At 38.9% G+C, this 12,645-nt stretch overlaps 1 protein-coding gene across 1 annotated transcript; it reads right to left on the bottom strand.

The window, feature by feature from the left end:
* Positions 1-1,265: 1,265 nt before the first annotated feature.
* LOC105923178 (alpha-tectorin) lies at positions 1,266-11,960 on the bottom strand. Its single transcript, XM_036141792.1, has 14 exons — positions 11,933-11,960; positions 11,727-11,807; positions 9,981-10,004; positions 9,666-9,787; positions 9,271-9,549; positions 9,073-9,168; positions 8,811-8,976; positions 3,693-3,803; positions 2,930-3,114; positions 2,682-2,842; positions 2,261-2,512; positions 2,013-2,172; positions 1,817-1,922; positions 1,266-1,730 (listed from the first exon to the last, which is right to left on the bottom strand). The coding sequence occupies exons 2-14, from the start codon at positions 11,770-11,772 to the stop codon at positions 1,636-1,638; spliced, it is 1,803 nt and encodes a 600-aa protein (XP_035997685.1). The 5' UTR covers positions 11,773-11,807; positions 11,933-11,960; the 3' UTR covers positions 1,266-1,635.
* Positions 11,961-12,645: the final 685 nt, after the last annotated feature.

Genomic DNA, 12,645 nt, shown 5'->3' with positions numbered 1-12,645 from the left:
TGCTCAGTATGAGGGATTGCAGCAAAGCCATGTACAATGCAGACGACTCTCCCTGTGGCTCTATGCTTCTCCAGGAGTGAATGCTGCTTGTTGGGACTTTGAAGCAATCGACTGGTTCCCTTATATAGGACATTTTTGACCAATCTGTATAATATTATTGAATTTGACTTTGTAAAGTGCCTTGAGTTGACATGTTTCATGAATTGGCATTATATAAATAAAATTTAATTGAATCTGTATAGAAGTGCATTTGTAAGCTCCTGGATCCTAACATCTGTGGGTGTTTGTGAGACTGCACTTGCATATGTAAGGTTGGTATATAAGGAAAATGGTCAACAGTGGTTGTGAAAGGCCAAAGACCTGCCACACCAGGACGAGGCCAGAACCCCAGACGTTTGAGTGTGGGAGCCCAAGAAGGACACACTAGGATAGCTTCATCCTCCATCCCAGGGAAGAGCAGAAGAGAGCCCCACACGCATACATTCTATACTCTCAGGACCATCACCAGGATGGAGGAGAGTTGACCGCTCTAGCAATAAGCCAAGACCAGTGACGAGCACCGCCCCAATCTGGGCAAACCTGCTCCATATCCCAATCCATGCCTCGACAACTCCCGAATCCATTGATCCAGAAACGGGGCCAACTCAAGTTGAATGAACCAGCCGTCCAGAGCAACCAGAGCTGTGTGCTAAGACCAGCTGGTCATTTCACCCCCACATGGCACAGCCGTGCAACGAAAGCTGCATCTGCTTCCCGATCAGACTCTTCCTGTCCCAGCTCACACCACCACAGCAGAAACCACAAATTCTCTCTACAGCCAACAGAACATCTGTCTACCAGGATGGCATATATTGGGGGGAACACAGGCCAGCCGGCATTGAAATCACCGCTTCAACAGCCCAGGACAGAGCAAACTAAATGCAGCAGGCTGTGTTTCCCCCTCAATGCCCACTCCAAGGTGGGACAACAGGGCCCAATTAAGAGCAACTCATGTTCCATGTATTTGGGAAACTAAGAGGGAATGAGTTATCTGCCATCTCACAATCCCTGACCACCTGTCCTTCAAAGTTTGTCAAAGTTGGTTTTCAAAGGATTTTATTCATACATGTTTAAGAAACCCTTTAACTTCTGAAGTTAAAAGCTGTTCCTTACAAAACTTTTTAGATCCTTACCTGGGGAAAATATAATAAAAAAAACTTGTTATACATACTTTATACAGTTTATTGAGTCATTTAGCAACAGCAAACAGGATGAAAAGAGACAGATGAATTCAAATTCCTATTTTATTCCCTTTTATAATTGATCGCATACATTTCCCACAAGCAAAACATCCTTAAACACAGTTTAGACATTAAGAAAAATTTGATTCAGTTTGATAATTCCTGTGAACATTAATTAGCTCTATATCTAACCTTAACACACGCATAACAATTCACATTTCCCGTCCGCTAATATTATCGACAACTAATAATAATAATATAAGAGTAATAACGGAACAAAAACGAAATGTTATATATGCTACAGATGTGGAGCACAATTGTTTTTATCTTCACCTAATTACAAGAAAATACCAAAATTTAACATCTAAGCAACATAAATCTTTTTTAGATTTTTGGTCATGAACCTTCTTTGATCTCAATTTGCCCAAATTCTGGTCATCAGCAAACTGACAATCAAGGTAACAATTGATGTCAGATGGTCTGAAGCACCATTTCTGTAGATCAGTTCACCTGTAAAAAGACAATATATAAAATTTGTTAACCAATTGCAATATGATCTTTATGTTTATAAAGCAATGAAAGTGACAGAAATGTACCATTCGTCTGTTGTTCCCCAAGAACTAGTGGTCCAAGGGACAGACTTCCTGAGTCATGGTAAGATACGTCTCTCCGGCGGCGGTTTTGGTGTCCAGGAGAGCAATCCTGTAAAAAAAGAAAAACATTAGAGGCTTCTGAAGGTGTATAACTTCATTGTACATGACTTAACCGAACCCGGCCCACAATGGTACTTACAGCTGTGCAGTTGTTGTTTTCCAAAAGACACAAGTGAACATTGCAGTGCAGGTAGATCTCTGTGTGGTTGGTAAAAGTGAACATCTTGAAGGAGAAACGTGCCGCAGTGGAGACACCGTTCTTAATCACCTCTACGGTTCCATCTGCTGGATTGGGGCACCTGTGAAGCAGAAACCATGCAGGAGTTAAAATTTGAAGCAGGCAGTAAAGTAACAAGAGTTATAAAGATGACAGATGTTCTCGTTTACTGTGAATCGATGAGATCCCAGCGGACGGGGTGGTCTGCATCATTGACTGGCGTGGCCCAACAAGATTCCAGAATTGTGGAAAGCTGGTCCTCATCCACTCCCTCTGTTTTCACCTCCACGAAAAGCACTTTATTAATTTCAAGGCCTATGATTGCGTTAGTGCTGAAGGACGTGAGGAAGTCTTCATCTTCATAGGGGGTCATTTTCAAACGATATGATCCGGTGCCAAAAGGAAGTTTCTTGTCCACAATGCTGCAAAATAAACATTCAATGTGACCACATAGATGTATGCATTTGAGTGGTTGACTAAGCTTCTCTATTGTATTGGAATAAATAATTAATGACTGGAGTAGACAGATGTAGAACTGGATAAAATAGAACAGCTGTTAAATAAAGCAAACGGAGAAAATAGGATTGTCACCTCTCCATTGGACTGATGCCCACAGACATTGACAGGGCTTGTTCCAGAGGGTAAACACAGCAGAAACGCAGATTAATGGTCCTCTGACGGCTGATCAGAACTCCATGAGTGTCCACATCCCCATGAATGGTGTTCTCATACAGGAAGTGAGTTCCATTGCTCTAAACAGCAAAATAAAATACAATGTATCAGTTGACTGTTGCAACAGAATAAGCCTGAAACAAGATGTTTTAATTTGCTAACTATACCCTCAGAGTTGTCCCACACAGATGGTTGTCGTTGTCAAAGTGGAACACGAGTCGTCCGTCCTGGATCGTCCCGTTGCAAGATTCATCTTGGAGGTGGAGAGCACTGGAGTGAAAGCCCGCTTCAAACAGCTGGCAGCGAGAGATGGACATGATGCCTGAACTGCTGCTGCATGTGATGTTTGAGTCTGTTCACCAGAGACAGAAAGATTAAGAGGTTCAGTGGAGCCATTATAACTCAGCACCAGTTATCCTTCCACTGATACGCAGATGATCTACAGATCTACTTGTCTCTGAAGCAGGTTGCAGTAAAGCTCTCCATTCTCTACTGGTTTGCATTACTGTTGTCAAAAAGTGTTTAGGCTGAAATTTCTTGTTTTTAAATGAAAAACAGACTTAATGTATTTTATATGGTAACCAAACCCCCCTTATATGCCAGTGCTTTGGCTTTCAATTTAAATAACAATGCTGAAAAGTCAGGGTCTATTACATAATGATTTTACATTTTAAAATCTAATTGACCACTGTCATTATAATATAGGTGGATTCTGAGCCGAGGTCTCAACAAAATTTCATTATGGTGACACTGAAAAATAAAACTCTTGATTTTGATTCTTGAAAAGGGAATAATTAGAGAACTAACCTTCGGACAGCAAATCTCTCTTATATAAAAAGATGCACAAGTGTATCTTTATCCATGAGAGTTAAACCAAATTCTACTCACCTGAAATGTTAATATCACTTTTTTTAATGTTTTTAACCTTACCGTAGCTCTCATTGTTGGGTCTATGGTGGTCCTCATCACAGAAACAGCCGTACACTCCATCTCTCTCCCCACACCGCTCATACTCTGTACAGTGCAGCTCTTCACAGGGATCTGTGTTAGATTAAAAAAACAAAATCTAAAATATTACAGATAACGTGAAAGCATGAACGTTACACATGACCAATTTAAAGGTTGGTTTTGTAGACCATTGAATGAAACTAAAATAAGTAGAGCACAAATCTGGTATGTTTAGGAGCAGATAGAAGCGCACATATATATATATATATATATATATATATATATATATATATATATATATATATATATATATATATATATATATATATATATATATATATATATAGCGAGAGAGCAAGAGAGAGAGAGAGAGAGAGAGAGAGAGAGAGAATAAAAAACGTTTACCCTAGAATTAGTATCATTAATAAATCAAGATGTCAATAAATATAACCTAAATTTAACTGATGTCAATACAAAAAAAGTAATTGATTTTGCTATCAATAGATTTATTGATTTCTATTTTCCTGGAGCTGGAGTTGTTGTCGGTTCTTTAAACACAAAGATGTTATTACATATAAAATGAAGAAAAAAAACTGATGTCAATACAAAAAAAATCAGTTTTTTTTTATATATTATTGGATAGATAGACTTCACTTTAAGGTTACCTGTAGTTGGAGTTGTTGTCGGCTCTTTGAACACAAAGATTTCATTAAATATGAAATTAATAAAACTGATCTGAAAATAAAAAACCTGCCTGATTTTTGAACAGACAACAGAAAAAGCCCAAACACCTTTGTGGACCAGCCTGGACCTTGGGACAACTAAACACAAATGGGTATTAGATCTAAGGGATCTTGAGGGCACATAAGGCTGCAGGAGATCAGATAAATATGCAGGTGCCTGTAATATTCTGTCTTGGTTCCTGTTTATGATTTGGTTAAAGTTAGCTTTTCCCTGCTTTTTGGTTTATTTGTGTTTTAGGTTCTGTCATAGTTGGAGTTCTGTCTTAGTTTTGGTTTGTGTCTTAGTGTGAGTTTTGAGGTTTCTTTTACAGTTATTATTTTAAGTTTGGTTTCTGATCTGGGGTTCGTTCTTCGTACGTCGCTTACTCAGTTAGCTGGATTTGATTGTTGACGATTTGGCATGATCTTGGATCGTTTGGTTCTTCGAAAGACATCCTGCACTTGTTATAGCAACATGTGCGCCAGCTTAAACCTGCTCGAGAGCAGGCTTATTTAATGTAAACAAGATTAGATCACGGCTTTAGAAGCGGAGGAGATAGGGAAGTCTGTCGTAGTCATGTCCATTTTTACGACTGCAACCTGTTGCGGAAGGTGCAAGAATAATTTTTACAGCTTTTCGAATTAACCGCGTATTGCGCAATAGACAGGATCCTTTAGCGCAGCACGACAATGTAATTGTAGAGAGATTTTTCTTGGTGACTGTTATAAACAGACAAGCACATCATTTAACAGTGGCTTTTAAAGAGGAAAAGGTGGTGTTAGAGCCATAAATAGAAAATATTTAAGTTATTTGTATGATGGTTTGCTTTTTATTTTTATCATATTCGGTAAGATTTGTTCAGGCCATTTTATTGTGAAGTTTAGTTTTACTTTGAAAGGCTTGCTTCCTGTCGAGCCGTATATTGTATTAGAAAAAAAACTATGGATGGATTATCTAGATACGGAGCTATACAGTTTTACAGTGTAAACTGTATGACTTGGAAAAGGAAGAACTTCATTTTTTTATAGATAATTTTTTGTTAAAAATTCCCAGTTTGCACGTGTCCTTTACTTTCAGTGTCTAAGGAATGTCACCGAAATTTGAATCTCTTGACATAACAAGTGCCTTTTTAAAATAAAGTATAAAAATTTAAGGCTACCATTTTGTAGAATATTCTAGTATTTCACTTTTACTTGTCCCCATGTTCTAGCGGGTCCCGTGGAGGCTCTGATAGAAAAGAACAAAGTAAATACCAAATTATTAAAATGCAAAAATTAATACTGTAGAAAGTGATAGAAACATCTACCATGGACAGTATTTGTGCATTAATTTGTCTGTTACTCATTGCCAGCCCTCTCTTCTGGCTTTAGCAGACTTTGAGGTGTTCACCGTCGTTTTAATTAATGACTCAAATTCGGCATAACCTTCCATTAAAAGCTCTTGTTCTGCTGGGAGAAAAACTGTGGGCGTTCTTTGGCCATGCTGAACAGCCAATAGCAGCGTTGCTGATCAATGTTTCTACTATCGATACATTTCCCCTTTTAAACAAACGCATGAACGCGCAGTTGTCTCAGATAACTCAATCCAGCCATACTAATCGTAAACAACAGCTGTGTTCGAAGAACCCAATTAGCCGGATCATGATTAGCCGGATGAAATCATCTTGGATGTCTCATTTGATCTCGGATGTTTTAAGCAACGTACGAAGAACGGACCCCTGTTCCTGTTTTGAGCCTCAGCACTGATGTCTGGTCTAATTACTTACTCTGCACACCTGCCTAACTCCACCCCTCCTGCAATCACCTCTCACCGGTTTCACCTGCTTCCTCCTCCATATAAACTCTTGAGACCAGACATCAGTGCCAGGTCGTCTTGTTGAGTATGGGTGAGTCTCATCTTGCAAGTTTCTGTTATGGTTTGCTTTTGGATTTTTGACCCCTTGTCTCCAGTAACCTGAGCCATCCTGTTCTGTCTGTTCCTGCCTTGCCTGTCCCGTTAGTCTGTTTATTTTTGTGCCGTCTTTTTGTTTGACGGTCTTTTTGGCTTTTTCCCCTGTTTTTTTTATTTTGTTATTAAAAAGCTTCTTTTTAAGAAACCTCTGCTGGTCTGGCTGAATTCTGGGTCCTCCGCCTCCGATTATTACAGTGCCAGCCCATTTGGGCCTTATAGGTCAACAATCAAACTTTAAAATCTATTGTAAAATGAGCAAGAAGCCAGTGAAGACAAACAAGCACTGGTTTACTGTGCTCCTGGTTTTTGTTCATGTTAGGAGGCGAGCTGCAGCGTTCTGAACCAACTGCAGTTGTGAGAGGATGGCCTGGCTTATACCAACATACAAAGAATTGCAATAATGAAATTGGGAGCTAATAAAATTGTGAATCACAGGTTCAAAAGAAGAACAATTTGAGTAAAGAATTACTCAAAGATCTTTCACATGAGATTTTACAAACTGCTCGAAGCTACTGAGATCAGAAGAGGATGCGTAGCGGTATCAAAGGCAGCTTTCAGATCTAAAAGGAGGAGAATAACTGTGTCCCTGAATCTGTAGCTAGTAAAACATTGTTAAATATTTTTTAAAGTGCCGTTTCAGTGCAATGAAGGGTTTTAAAGCCTGATTGAACATTCTCAAGGATGCTGTGTGTTATTTGAAAAAGACTGATGCTGAATAAAAACCAAAATCTTGAGCTGAATAAAAATTGGGCCTGAAAGAACAGAAGTATCAAGACTGGGTTTCTTCAACAACGGTGGCACAACTCCATGTTTAAAACCAACTGGAACAACACCTCAGTTGAGACTGCTACTAAAAACCTCTAAAATGTCAGACCCAAATAATGTTCTTTAAAAAGTGAGTTGGAATAACATCAGGAGGGCAGGAAGAAGTCTTTGTCTTATTAACTATTTTCTCCAACTGATTAAAGTCCTCAAGTTCGAACTGTTGAAACACAGCAGAACTTGGAATAAAGGTAGAAGGTTAATGTGGAGGCAGAGGAATTAGTTTAGGAATATGTATTTTATTAATAAACTTGTGATAGTTTTGATTTATTTTTCTTGGTTTGTAGGTCTTTATACCTATAGGGGTGCCAGCCAGGTATTCCTTCTGACAAAAAGGATTTTAAGTTTTGTTTGTTTTTATACCAGTCACACAAGGACCATGCAATTCAAGGTGTAGACCCTTAAGTACAATGAATGAAAAAAAATTGTTTTACAGATAAGACCAACAACAGAAATGTTTGTTCCACAGTTTTTTTTTTTTTTTTTTAAATGTCCATTAAAAAATAAACACAAATCTCTTCCCCACAAAAAAAAATGTCCTTGTTTCACAGAACACAGAAGTGGATGTATTTTTTATTGTGTCAAAAAACACAGCCTGAGGGGTAAAACAGCCTCGGATGAATTTTTTTAGCCTCTGTCTGACTTGATTTTAAATGAAATGGTCGCGGTTGTCTCTGTCTCTTGTCTGCTGAGACACTGACATTTTTTAAACTGGAGTCGGGAGCCAGCTTGAACTGCGGACAAATCAGGTGAGTGCTTGTGGTAAGGGGCGTGGCCAGGGCGTGGCCAGGGCGTGGCCAGGGCGTGGCCAGGGCGTGTCGGGCTGTCAGATGACAGGAGGTTAGAGGGAGAGAGGAAAACGGTGCAGCCAGCTCTATGCACCAAGCAGGTTGTCACAAACTGCTGGAACTTTTCACAGGTGTCAGAATTTTTCTCAACACATAAAGATGAAAGAGTGCTTAGAACAGAGTTAACGGTGGAGAACAGTAGCCTCGTGAGACCATCCTGATCTCGCGAGCTTTCAAGGTTTCACTCGCAGATCAGTCTGGATACTCTCCGTTAAAGAAAATTTGGAGCCGTTCACCAAACGAACGTCCAATCAGCGTTGGCTTTGAGGCGGGTTGAGGTGTGACGCAACGAGAAGCGCGTCAGTTCAGTCTAAAGAACATGGCGGCTTCAGCCGACGAAACTAGCGTTAGCGTGGCTATCGAGCAAGTTTTATCGGAATTACAGAGTATTTCTTTGCTGAGCTAACGAGCCTTTACCTGCAGCAGCAAGAGTAGCTTGGCTTGTGGTTGTGTTTTCCTCGTCGCTCGTAACAGAGCGACGACGAATCTGATTGGTTTATTTGGCCCGTCTATCACCAACATAGGCCAATCAGCTAACCAGTATTTTCGCCCCTTCCCAAAATTACTTCAACGGAAGGTTTCCAGATGGATATGCGGAGCAAATCTATCTGGCGGAGTCAGGTAAGGAGAACAGAGCCATGCATTGTGAGAATTATTCACAATTTCTCCGGGAAAAAAATTGGGCTTGGGTTGTCCCGTTTTCCCCCAAGACATTACTTATTAAAAAGAAGTACCTTCCATTTAACACAGCTCTTACCATTGAAAGTGTAGCCTGTTGAACCTTGATCTACACGGAAGACCCAGCGTCCAGGTACATTGACGTTACTATGAAGGCTGAAAAAGGAGTTGCTTCCGACTGCATTATTAGTCATTGATCCAGGGATGCTGAAGTGGTGAGAGGAATCGGCTGTGTCATATCCAGCCTAAAAATTACATGTGCATGGTTAAATGCATTTCCTTTTGTATTTCACAGAGATGTGCACTCGGTTGAACACATGATTCATTTGTATCGCTCTAACCTGTACAGGCCTTGATGTAGGTGCTATGGACCCATAATTCATCAGCACAAATGAGAATTGCCCATCGGTGGTCAAGACGACCTGAAAGGTTGTTTCCTGTGAAAGAAGCAATTATCGGAACACAGTTTTTTTTTTTTGTTTTTTTTATTTCAGATCACATATCAAATTGATTTCAGCATCTATAGATATATCACTTACTGTTCCAGACTCGCCAATATATGGAACCTCGTGCCATGTTGCAATAAAGACCCAGTTGGCATGAAAGGAAAGGGCTGGGAAGTATGCATTGATGTCATCCGAAACTTGCTGCAGAACTGGGCCACTTGAGTGCTGAATATAGCGGATGTCGCCATTGAGTGTGTTATCTAAATCGACCCAGAATGGAGCGATGATGTCTCTGCCTCCATGCCTTGGAAATTGTTCAGGAATGTAGCTAGACCATGGTGCATCAAAGGTCAGATCACCGTTGTTGTTCAACTGAAAAAACAAACAAACAATCAAACTGGTTAATGATATTAACTGACATTTGTTTTTGTTTTTTTCTCTATACAGTAAAAAAGTGACTTGAAGTATAAGAAATTAGGGAAACATACAAAAATCTGAGAGTAATTCTGGCCAAAAAAGTTAAAGCTCTCTTGAAGTGTAATTCGAGGGGAGCTTCCATCATCGTCTCGGGGGCTCGTTGTTCCAACATTTTGGAAGGGGTAAAGTGGTCCTACAAAGTACAAGACATTACCTGATTAAATTGGACTGTAATTCTGGAATACAGCAGCATTTTAGAAGCATTCCTTATGGGCCTTTATCCAGAATTAACATTAGAGGTTACAGTGCGGTGCAAAAGGCACCCAACCCCCCTGTCATATGTATCAGACAGACAAATAGATGGATAACTTTAACACTCAGCTTACCTTGGGCCTGAATTGTCACTCCACCTATAAAACACAGATATCAATAAATATAAAAATCAGTATAACTAGATTTAGACAATTGCTTATTTGTGTTACTAACTTTTTCCAATTCAATGTACAGGTATACTTAAATATAATTAATAAATGCATTATTATTATTATTATTATTATTATTATTATTATTATTAGTGGTAGTAGTGGTGGTAGTAGTAGTAATTGTAGTAGTAGTAGTAGTAGTAGTAGTAGTAGTAGTAGCAGCATTGTTGTTGTTAATAATTATATTATATTAATCCTCATCATCATGGGTTGTCAGTCCACTTATAAAAACACATAGATATCATGGAAACAAAAGACCCATTTGATTTTTGTGGCAATGTTAGGATCTTAGCTTATATTGGATTGTCTTACTAACCATTCTCTTACTATTTAAATATTGTCTTACTATATTTAAATTAATAAACGTAATATAAATAACAATAAAATACTTAATAAAACAAAGACAATAAAAACAGCTGTTTAGTAATATGTATGCTAGTTTTATTTCATGGAATGCATTACCTTTAATGAGTTTCATGATATGATTAACCTTGCACATTATCAATCAGGACGTTTAGCAGAGCTTTCTGACCTGAAGGGGGTGAAGTGCCCACCTACCAAAGGCTGGTTTTAGCCAATCATGGTATCGAATTAAAACGTAAGCAGCAGGCGCCATGAGAAACCACAGGTTACGGGGGCAGCTGCCAGCTATCGCTTTCATTAAAGCAGTAATTCCCACCTTAAACCCATAATACTGCAACGTGATTTACCCAAACCGTCTTTGGTTCGGTCACAAACTGTTGAAGCAGGAGTGGTGTTTGTGAATGCACAAATACCGCGAGAATTCAGCTTGCGGGCGAGGTCAGGATAAGATAACTTTAACATTTATTTATTTAATATGACTACTTTTTCCATTAATATACTTTTATTGAATAGATTTTCAATTCAATTCAATTACATTTTATTTATATAGTGCCAATTCATGAAACATGTCATCTCGAGGCACTTTACAAAGTCAAATTCAATCATATTATACAGATTGGTCAAAAATTTCCTATATAAGGGAACCAGTTGATTGTTTCAAAGTCCCAACAAGCAGCATTCACTCCTGGAGAAGCGTAGAGCTACAGGGAGAGTCGTCTTCATTGTCCATGGCTTTGCAGCAATCCCTCATACTAAGCATGAAGCGACAGTGGAAAGAAAAACCACCCATTTCTATTTGATCTATACCCACTTAGTCATGCAGGTCATCGGAGGCTGGTGACAACAATCAATCAATGGACTAGGTAGTTTACGTCCTGGACAGGTCACAAGCCCATTACACATTTTTTCTCTCTTATGGATGTTTTTGCAGATTTTGTTTATTTTCTGAAATGAACCATCATTATAATACTCTCACTTGCCTGAGTGGCTGCCTGAAGAAAGAACATTTACAGTTGTTGATGTCAAAATAATTCAGGTATATATTTTCAAGTCTATGCCACAAACATCCTTTTTAAAGTAAAGCAGAAAGTTTAAAACACACCCTCAGTAGTTTAAAAACTGCTGGAGTCTACAGCAAACGTTGTGCTGTTAAAATGTTAGGAAGGTCGGCAAACATATTTCTTCACTCATTACCACCAAGGTCTAACGAGTGGATATACATTATTAAACACTGTATTTAATTTTTTCATTAGAAATCATTTAAGAACAAGTTGTGTGGCTGCTTACCTGTAGCCAACAGAAGCAGTACAGGGATTATGATTTGACCTGCCATTCTTCAAAAGTTAAAAGTCCAACCTGCTTAAAAGACTTTGTAAAAAGAAATAAGACTTTTAGGGTATATTGATCCAGACATGCACACGTATATAAAATAAAACATTTCTAAATGCAATTTACTCCTACAAAGACATTAAACTGTAAACATTTTTTTTTACCTTTTCTATGTGCCTGTGCTGCGTCAACACCTCGAATGACAGTACAGGGCTGCAACAAGGCTTTATACTGTGACAGCTGGCACAAATCCAGCATTCTCTCTTTGAACATTAAACACAATGCTGCTTCCTCATATTTTAGCATGATCATTTTCACCTCATAGGTCCCAGGTAAGAACATTAATATTGATGGTGTCTTGTTGAGGAAAATATCTTAGTTGTTTTTTTTTATCAGACAGTTGTATGGAGAATAATAAAAGCAACTCATCAGGCCTCAAGACTGTGTCTCCCCTTCAGGTCAAAGTGTTGAGAATGGATTTATGGTGGAGAGGTCATTTGGCTTACCCCTGATAAGACAGTTTCAATAATAAATTTGCCGTACTGCATGGGAACCTTGAGAGTTGATCACAGTTTGGGCCCGCTGTGTCTGTCCCCACACACCCCAAAACTAAGCAGGAGGGGCCTGCTTAGTTTCAGCCTTTTAAATGAGGTCTTCAGAGTAGTGAAAAGCAGACAGAATCACTTGCATCACCATGAGGCAGGATGCCAGGTTATGTACTGAATACAGTGAAATGGTAATGTAAGTTCTGAGTTCCAAATGAATTAAATATGCATAATTTAAATGTTTGCCTCTGATCATTGTTTCTTCTTTACTGCCAAATCTTAAACCGGGGTAAGACGGGCCTTCAGAGATAAGCAGGAGCAGGCCGGTATTA

Source organism: Fundulus heteroclitus, chromosome 10 (assembly GCF_011125445.2).
Source record: "Fundulus heteroclitus isolate FHET01 chromosome 10, MU-UCD_Fhet_4.1, whole genome shotgun sequence".
Classification (NCBI taxonomy): Eukaryota; Metazoa; Chordata; class Actinopteri; order Cyprinodontiformes; family Fundulidae; genus Fundulus; species Fundulus heteroclitus.
The sequence above is the reverse complement of the archived record's forward strand: the minus strand, read 5'-3'. Positions and strand labels throughout refer to the sequence as shown.

Coding starts and splice junctions, on each gene's coding strand:
- LOC105923178 (XM_036141792.1), bottom strand. CDS start 11,772: ATGGCAGGTCAAATCATAATCCCTGTACTGCTTCTGTTGGCTACAG. Junction 9,550..9,665: donor AGAATTACTCTCAGATTTTT/GTATGTTTCCCT, acceptor TTGTTTTTTCAG/TTGAACAACAACGGTGATCT. Junction 3,115..3,692: donor ACCCAACAATGAGAGCTACG/GTAAGGTTAAAA, acceptor TCTGGTGAACAG/ACTCAAACATCACATGCAGC.